At 30.7% G+C, this 9,579-nt stretch overlaps 2 protein-coding genes across 4 annotated transcripts in view; one reads left to right on the top strand and one right to left on the bottom strand.

Moving 5' to 3' along the window:
- The window catches only part of LOC108692181 (V-type proton ATPase subunit H), a 22,728-nt gene extending 16,004 nt beyond the window's left edge, over window positions 1-6,724 (top strand). Inside the window, exons 5-10 of one of the 3 annotated variants that reach the window (XM_018200346.1) lie at window positions 4,234-4,323; window positions 5,129-5,334; window positions 5,432-5,516; window positions 5,593-5,999; window positions 6,075-6,188; window positions 6,352-6,724. In XM_018200346.1, the coding sequence (XP_018055835.1) occupies window positions 4,234-4,323; window positions 5,129-5,334; window positions 5,432-5,516; window positions 5,593-5,999; window positions 6,075-6,188; window positions 6,352-6,445 (996 nt within the window). In that variant the 3' untranslated portion in view covers window positions 6,446-6,724. Of the gene's footprint in view, window positions 1-4,218; window positions 4,324-5,128; window positions 5,335-5,431; window positions 5,517-5,592; window positions 6,000-6,074; window positions 6,189-6,351 lie in introns of all 3 variants that reach the window. The other 2 variants (XM_018200345.1, XM_018200347.1) reach the window with 2 other exon arrangements.
- Window positions 6,725-6,930: 206 nt separating this feature from the next.
- LOC108692180 (DNA-directed RNA polymerase I subunit RPA2) overlaps window positions 6,931-9,579 on the bottom strand; it is a 44,382-nt gene continuing 41,733 nt past the window's right edge. Inside the window, exons 14-16 of the mRNA XM_018200344.1 lie at window positions 8,280-8,533; window positions 7,703-7,867; window positions 6,931-7,539 (exon numbers count right to left, since the gene is read on the bottom strand). Of these exons, the coding sequence (XP_018055833.1) occupies window positions 7,336-7,539; window positions 7,703-7,867; window positions 8,280-8,533 (623 nt within the window). The 3' untranslated portion in view covers window positions 6,931-7,335. The remainder of the gene's footprint in view (window positions 7,540-7,702; window positions 7,868-8,279; window positions 8,534-9,579) is intronic.

Here is a 9,579-nt window from a genome sequence, read left to right as displayed (position 1 = left end):
AATGTATTTAAATATAGATATGATTTAAAATATAATTTAAATATATAGATATGATTTAAAATGTACTAATACAGACCATTTGTATTTAACTTTTGTAATCCATTTTTTTCAAGTGAAAATGAATAAAATTTTCCTTTTGCACAGTTAGTCTCAAATGATCTCCAACCTTTTCTGTCGCTCGTTATTCATTAAAAAGTTATGAACAAAACAATTTTTATGAATAGTATATAATTTTCTCAAAGTACATATTTCAGCAGTATTTTCCCTTGAATTTCACCTCATCTCCCACCTTGTCAAGGAGCGCACGATTTTCCATGCGAAACGAGTTTTACCCCATCCCTTCCCCCTGTCAAGGAGCGCATGACTTTCTACGCAAGGCGAGTTTCATTCCATTTCTTCCCTTCCCCTCTCCCCTACCAAAGGGCGCATGACCGATATGACTTTCCATGCGACTTTCACCCATAGAGCTTATATTATAGAAGGAGAATACGAGAGAGACGTCGAGCTATGAGCAAAATTGAGAGACAGAAGTTTTATTCTCTTTTAGCACATGTACAGAAAGAAGAAAAGTTACTGCAGAAATATATCTTTTTATCCTTTTCTATCGAAAGAAGAAAAGTTTCTGAGCAGAATAGAAATATACATCTTCTGTCTCTCAGTCTTTTACTCACACGTTCCACTCATTGTTTGGATAGACCTTCGCATTCCCTCTCTAGTAGTATAAGCTCTATGCTTTCATCCCCTCCTCTTCAAGGGCGCACGAATTTCCATGCGAAGCGACTTTCACCTATCTCTTCCTCTATTTCAAGAACGCAATTTTCACCTCTATTTCTGCCAAGAGGCGCACGATTTTCCATGCGAAAGTCTATCCCCACCTCCCTCTATCAAAGAAAAATATTGCTGAAACATGTATCTTGTGTTTGAAAATTACGTACTGTTCATAAAAATTGTTTTTTGTTCGTAACTTTTTAATGAGTAACGAGCGACGGAAAGGTCAGTGACTTCGAGGATCTCCTTGAGGATCAAGATCAAGGTCAATTGGAGATCATTTAGAGCTATCTGTATAAAGAGAAAGTTTTACTATTGAAAAATGCATATATTTGTTTTACAGCCAAATAGTCTATGTTTAAGGACTGTAGTGTTAGTTGCTTTGTCTATTATTGTCCTGCCTTGGCATAATTGAAAACGTTTTTAACTGCATGTATTTAGTAATCTAAAGATGCGTATAAATATGAGCACACAGCACGTGCACGAACAGTTTGCGCGTACGAATGCTCGGAGACTTTTTTCGATGTCCATTCGTATTGTTCATGCGCGTAAAATTGTGCTCCAATCATTCGCCGGAATAAGTAGCAAAATGTCGTCAAGGGACAGTTGTAGCAGCTACAGCGCATACATTGTAATACATACTATTTTGTGCATAAAATAAATATTTTTTCTAGTCATTGCTTTTTCTCTGCGAAAGGAGAGAAGTAAATTGCCAATTTTTTTTGTTTGCTGCTAATACGTCTATATTCATGTTTTTCACAATTATTTGCCAAGTATCGACCTTTTTATTATTACTATGGAAGTGAAATGAGTGTTTAGAATCCCACAACATCGCACCGGTAACTTTTCATATTCGTCTATTAATTACTCTTTTATTAGAACCATTCTATGGTTTTGTTCACACACGGCATTTCCTCAGACACGTCCACTGAGCGCCGCTTCGCATGAAAATCGTTTAATGCAGGAATCGGCAAAATGCTGAAATTGGACACAAGCACCCGCGGGCACCTGCGAATACCCGGCTATTGTGCATATCTACAGTCAACTTTATTCACAAATACTAACTTTATTTCGCAAATAATATCAAAATTGTAATCGTCAATCATTTATGAATTAAGTATTGTTATTGTTATAAGAAGCATTTATTCGAAACATACATTGTTATTATTTATATTATTTATGTTATCTAAATTTGTATAAAAGAATATTTTTTAATATTTCTGAAATATCTTTTGCATTATCATACCTACACAACACGAATGACTATTTTTCAATTTATAGTCAATTTTTCTCAGTCCGCTTACAGTCGACTATGACAAGTCAGTCGGCTGTTCCCAGTTAATTTAAAGTCAACTTTCAAATCTTATAGTCGATAGCAATTGCTTATATTATTTGCTGACTATTAATTGACTTCTGAAAGTCGACTAAAAGTCAACTAAGCACAATCGATTGTTAGTCAAACATGTTTTAGTCAACTACAATATAAGTCGGCGGCGCGAGTTCCGACTGCCGCCGCGTGAGGACCACGCAGCGGAGCATCAGCCCATATTTAAGATTAGTTCAATGCTACTTTTAGCTTACATTCCATTTTTTTTGTTATTAGGATGATTGTAAAATATTTTTTAATTATCACAAATATCCTAAATAAGTTAACTTAAAAAAAATAGAACATTAACATTCAAAAATTGACTATTCGATAATTTGTCAATTTTTATTAACTCGATTAATAATAGTCGATTGTTTTCGAGACATTTGTCAACTATTAATCGATTATTAATCGATTCAGGGCCTCTATTCTGTAACTGTCGGTAGGCATGTAAAACAGTTACAGACTAGAGATTTGATTAAAAAGTCTCTTGACTTCTCCAGTCTACTTACAGTCGGCTTTCAGTTGACTTAGAATGTCGAATGTTAATTTTTTTTGACACATTCATCAAGTATTAGTTGACTGTAAAGGGAGTATAAACTATTCATAGCTTCGCTGGCGAAGACTCTTCACTCCGCCGTAAACGAAACCAACAACGCTCTTCGAGTACAGCTCTCTGAGTCAACATTCGGGCTGACTTTGAAGTCGACTCTTGATTTCTCCACTCAATTTATATCGACTTCGTGTTGTTTATGTATAAAATGCCTATAGACATTTTCTTTCTTTTTTACAATCGCTGTTCAATAATAGAAAAATATTAAGAAAAATTGAAAAATTAAAACAATTTTTGCTTTGTTTTTAAATAAAAACTACAAGTTAAAGAAATGAAAAATTGTACATAATCGTATATAGAATGGGAAAAAAAGATCAACATTCTTGAATAACTCGGAAGTATCGACTTTTTCCCCATCCTGTATAATATATAAAAAATATATATAATTATATATAGAATATTATTTAATGTGACAATTTTATTTTTTCTATACAAAAAATAAAATTGTGTCACATATAATATTCTATATATAATTATATATACTTTTCATTTATTATTGTATATGATTATGTACATTTTTTCTCATTTCTTTAATCTGTAGTTTTTATTTAAAAACAAAGCAAAAATTGTTCTTCTAATTCTTTTTCAATTCCTAATATTTTTCTAATATGTCAAACAGCGATTGTAAAAAAGAAAAAAAACACATACAGACATAATACAAAAGAATTTTATATTTTATAATATAAAAGAATTTCAAACTATGTAAAAATTATTTTTCTAATTATTTGTTTAATTATCTTATTTTTTTATTACATATGAATTTTTTTTATTTACATATGAACCGAAATTATACAAGAGAAAGAAAATGCATCTTCCATGTGACACAATTTTGTTATTTTTCTTCATATCATTTATTGCTCAAAGACGTTCAATTTATTGCCCAGCGCGTTCAACTACTGCCAATGGGCAGTTGGGCAGTGGACGCCCGCGAGTAGTGCCCATCTGCTTGGTTTAATGTATCGACAAGTGACGGATCGCGCAAGCTGTTTGTGCGCGCAAAAATGCTCACGTCTGCACGCACCTTTACACTTGACACGGTTTCTTTAAAAATAATCATGCATCTCTTTCACATTTATATTTAATGAAAATGATATTTAACAATTTAAGAATTTAATGCTTTCTTTACGATACTAACACTAATTTAAAATTATAATTTTATATACTTTATATAATTTAATTGATATTATTTATGATATTGCTGTTTTATGAAATTAATTAAATATTTCCTTTATAACATACTAATCCGATGGATTGTGGCAATCCGGAGATTATTAAAATTTACGTAATAAAAGTCTGGAAAATTGATAGAGTCGTAAATTAAATATAAGCATAACTAACCAAATAAAACGGTAAATTGTCTTGCGACTGACAACTAGATATTTTGTTTCCCGTGTTCAAGCTTCAAATATGAGCATTTTAAATTACAGTAGAATTTGTAACAGATAAAATGAAATGAGAGATGGGATTTTAGTTCGATGCTCTTCAGGATCGTACAGACTTGCATGCGGGACTAGAACAAGATACTACTGTGGAGCAGGCCAAGGAGGCCAATGAACTGCACGAATTGTTCAATCCGGTTGGTTTTTTAACGACTAATCACAGTAGTATTATTTATTACTCTAAACGAATTGACATGACGTATGTTTTTTAAATTACATTCTGTCAACAAGCGAGTCACTAATATTCGTCGAAATGTTTAATATCTCGCACTTATTATTCTAAACGAATTGTGAAGTACATTTTTTAAATCACATTCTGCCAATAAACGAGCCACTAATAATTCATCGGAACATTTAATAATGTTCTGCGTACAAAAGTATCTCTTACATTTAGGGTTGATGAAAGTTTGATAATGGCTGTGTTCAGCAGAAAAAGCAGTTTTGCAACTGTTGTAAAATTTTTCAAAACATGATCGATTATACGTTTAGATTTATAAGAAACCAAAAGCAAGAACCAATCGTATTGAAAAATTTTATAACAGTTGCAAAGCTGCTTTCTTTATTGAACGCAGCCAATATTTGAATAAAGTTTGAAAATACAGATATGCATGATTTATGCTTTAAGTCTATTTTATGTGAATGTTACGTTTACAAATGCGAATTCCTTAAAACCTTAAACTAATTTTGAAACTTACAAAATCTACCTTTTTTCTCAATAAATATTAAATCTTTTTTTTTTCTTTAAAATAAAATTATTTTACAATCGTACTTTTGCATGTAGCAACATTTATTAAACGCTTACTTTTTAAATTGAAGGAAAATTCACTGTTTTTGTTTCTTATCTTGTATTTTTGTAAAGAAAAACTTATACATGTATAGAGTATATATTATTAATAATATATACAATATATGTATATATTATTTTTATTTTATTTTATTTAGAACAATGAGTACATTCAATCAGTGGCACGATGTTTACAAATGATGCTTCGTATAGACGAATATCGCTTTGCATTCGTGTCTGTCGATGGAATTTCGACTCTTCTCAGCGTTCTGTCTGGCAGAGTAAACTTCCAAGTACAATATCAACTTATTTTTTGTTTGTGGGTACTTACTTTCAATCCTCTCTTGGCAGAAAAAATGAATAAGTGAGTAGCATATCCTTTGTTTCCAGTTGTTTTACTAAAGATGCTCTAATAGATCATATTCAATTATTATTATGTTGTCTTACATGATACATTGCAGATTCAATGTCATACCCATTCTTGCTGATATACTCAGCGACTCAGTCAAAGAAAAAGTAACACGTATTATACTTGCAGTGTTTAGAGTAAGTTGGGATGTGTTATAGAGTAAAAAATAGTTAATTTTAATTATCTCAAAGTTGGTATTTTTTTTATTAACAGAATTTGATTGAGAAAGTAGAAGATGGACAAGTAGCTAAGGAACATTGCATCGCTATGGTACAATGCAAGGTGTTGAAACAGCTTTCGATATTATGTCAACGAAAGTTTGATGACGAGGACATCACTGATGATATTGAGTTCCTCAATGACAAACTGCAAGCATCTGTGCAGGATCTAAGTTCATTCGATGAATATTCGACGGAAGTAAAATCTGGTCGTCTAGAATGGTCTCCTGTTCACAAATCGGGCAAATTCTGGCGTGAGAACGCTAATCGTCTTAACGAAAAGAATTACGAACTCTTGCGGATTCTGGTTCACCTATTAGAAACTAGTAAAGACCCGCTTGTTCTCAGCGTGGCTAGTTTCGATATTGGCGAATACGTGCGCCATTATCCACGTGGCAAGCAGTATGTTTAACTTATAGAAATATCATGTTAAATTCTATCTACAATTATAATTTATTAAAATATTGTTTATTTTAGCATAATTGAACAACTTGGTGGAAAACAGCGCGTAATGCAACTTCTTGGACACGAAGATCCTAATGTTAGATACGAGGCTCTTCTTGCAGTACAAAAACTTATGGTACATAATTGGTAAGTTACAGAATTTAAAAAATTTTACTCATCTTTTATTATTTCATGTATATATCTAAAACAATTGTTTTCAATACTGGTAGTATATCGGAACATGATCTATATATTTTTTAATTTAATTATAATTTTGTAAATATTTCTCAAATTTATGTTTATTATCTAGGGAGTATCTTGGAAAGCAATTAGAGAAAGAACAGACAGGTGCATCTGGAGCATCTACTAACAAACCTGGAGTACAAGTGCCAGCGAAAGCTTGAATATTCAATTTGCAACTTGCAAATTTTCTGATTTCGAAAAGTTTCGAGAGTATTATATAGTTCGCATGATATAATTATCATCTGCTTATTGTAAATTATATAAAATTCAAGATACATATATTCCCTTCCATTCTATATTATTGTAAAAAAAAGAGAAGATATATAACTAAGTCCATCTCTTTTTTGTGCAAGTTAAGGCTCCTGAATAGTCATCACAATATATTGAATCATGACATCAGAAACGAGAAATGACAGGTTAATTTTTATTACGTGCCACTTATAAATAAAAAAAATTTATAAATAAAGAAAATTTAGATAATACAAAATAACGAGATTGCTTTAAAAAACATTTGTAAAAAATTATGCTTATCCTCCTTAACAGTCAATAAATAATCGTAAAAAGTGATAAAAGGCACATTAAGTACTTTTATTCAATGCGCATACGTAGCTTATTTTCACTTACACGTGCCTTTTATCACTTTTTACTGACTGTTAAGAAAGATAAGCATAGTTTTCATCCATTTATAATTTATAAATGTTTTAAAGCAATCTCATCATTTTGTTTTATCCAAATTGTCTTTATTTATAAATAGCATATAATAAAAATTAACGTGTCATTTCTCGCTTCTGACGTCACGATTCAATATGGCTATGGTGATTACTCAAGCGTCTTAATTTTTGTAATAAACTATTGATCGAATGTATATATAGATATTTTATGTCGCGAATATGAAATAAATATAAAACATCGGTGTAATAAACTTTATCGTGTAATATCTTAGTCTTATGAAAAGAATTTGTTCTCTGGAATTTTAGAAAAAGAAAAAAATAAAATTTTATTCTGTTGAGAAAAACTGTATACGCACATTTCGTACAGACATGTTTTCATGTTACACTCGCCTAAATTTCAATTTAATGTTTATATTGCAGGATGCTAGTTGTATTACAAGAAATTTAAAGATATATGGTATCTCGATTTCGTCTACAGTATCTTCTTCACCACATAAACGACATCTTTTATCATCCTCATCACTTCTATTTGTCACTGTTAATTCTGATCCAAGTAAAGAGCCGCATTTATGACATGCTAAAGTCTGCAAATAAATAATATTTATCATAAATATTTTAATCAGATATTTGTGATTAAATAATCAGATCTGATATATGATTAAATCATCATATGTGTACATAATGCTTAATGAGTATATTAGCATATTTAAAAAAAAGAATATAAAAAAATTATATCTTGTTGCTTACTGTTATTTTATCAGAACAATGAAAGAGACGATCTTGAAGAAGATATGAGCAACCATGAGAAATCAAAGCGTCTCGTTCCATCTCTCCAAATCGAATACCACCACCACGCCGACGACCTTTAATAGGTTGCCTCGTTAACATATCAATCGGTCCGGTACTTCTCACCTGAAAATGAGATATGTTTAGCCCATTTCTATTATAATTTAAAAAAACAAATAAGACAAAAAATAAATCAGCCAAATGGGAATTGCAATCAAAATGTAAATACACAAAAAAGCAATATAAATATAAAATAAAAAAGGAATGTGAAAAATCCTTTAAATAAGAAGTACCGACCAATTCAATCAAAATTGGATATTGAAATAATAATTCTATATGTAATTTACGTGTATATTAAATATATTTACTTCAGATATATATGACTGCACGCAGATTATATTTTCGAAAGTAATAATTATGTCCAATGTCTAAGTTTTTAACCATAGCGTTTCTTAATTAATTTATTTATATGTCAGTCTTGTTTCCAATGTATTATGAAAAATTCTGTTCTCATTAAATGTCAATATAAATTAACTACCTGCCACTTGTCAGAGACCATGTGTCGCAATCTTTGGTAATGCACAATGCCAAAGAAGATACTGGCGTTCATCTCACATCCATAAATGCCTGAATACATTCTTTCAGTTCCATAATAATTATAACCACCAAGTTCTAATAATTTCCCAAAGTAATCCACAGCTGTATTCTCTTCGTCAAACCTAAAGGGCGTGGCATCGTGTACCAATCCATGTAAAGCCGCCGATTTTCCAGCCATCACTTCAATCATCATAGCTATGAAAAACAATTATCGCTTTATTGCAAAGCCGTTAATATCTAAATTACATTTTCTTAGTAATTTATTATAAAAAATTAATATTTAAATGGATAGGCAATATTTATTGCCTATCCAAATACTTACATTAAGGACAAATCTAATTCATCATTGTTATATTATTCTATTAGGAGTGTGATTTAGTTTTGAAAATTTTGCAAGAAATGACATTAATGTCAGTGTTATTGAAGATATTCCAAAACTGTTTCTTAATACTTTAGGGCATACAAAAAAAATTTAATCAGTAAAACATATGAGAAGGTTGAACATGGACCTAATGGAATCGGGAGCTAGTATCTTAATTCGCAGTTGGACACGTCTTGTATTGCGCTTCTATGATTAAAATTTACTCGGCTAACAATGGCTGCTGTAAAGGCAACTCTGCCTGCAAAAATGTTGCTAATATATTCCAAAGAAAAAATCCTATAATGCATAAGCTATTCATATAACTGTTTTTTTATTTACGATAGAGAATTTACTTTGGGATGCCCCTCGTAGTCCCGATGGAATTCTTCAATCTTTTTCCTCTTTCGTCTGTTACTATACGCAAAATAAATTAAAAACAAAATCAGCACTACTCATCTTGAATTTCACTTTCTGACGATTTATATATAAAATAGTTAATAATAATATAATAATAATGTCGTCAAGTAAATTGTAAATTTTTCTTTTTTGTGTAAAGTTAGTTTGTAATAATAATTCTGTTTATGTGTAACCTTTTTTTTTTATTTTTTGTAATTGTATTATAATTATATTATAATTCTAAATTGAACCTTGTAATGCATTAAATTTAGATTAGTAATGTTTAGTAATAATAAACGATGTTATTAAATTTTTATCTCTCTCTCTAAATCTTATCTCATTCTCTAAATTTTTAAACTCTAAGCCCTCATAGTACAATAGTTAGCTTTATCTTTTCAGGAATCGCATGTGATCCAGTCCTGAGTTAAAAGGATTAGATTCCTTGACTCGAAATTTGGACCGACAATTACACCGCTCGTAAGAA

This window comes from Atta colombica, unplaced genomic scaffold, assembly GCF_001594045.1.
Source record: "Atta colombica isolate Treedump-2 unplaced genomic scaffold, Acol1.0 scaffold64, whole genome shotgun sequence".
In the NCBI taxonomy this organism is placed as follows: domain Eukaryota; kingdom Metazoa; phylum Arthropoda; class Insecta; order Hymenoptera; family Formicidae; genus Atta; species Atta colombica.
Note: the sequence above shows the minus strand (reverse complement) of the source record. Positions and strands in the feature narration are given on the sequence as shown.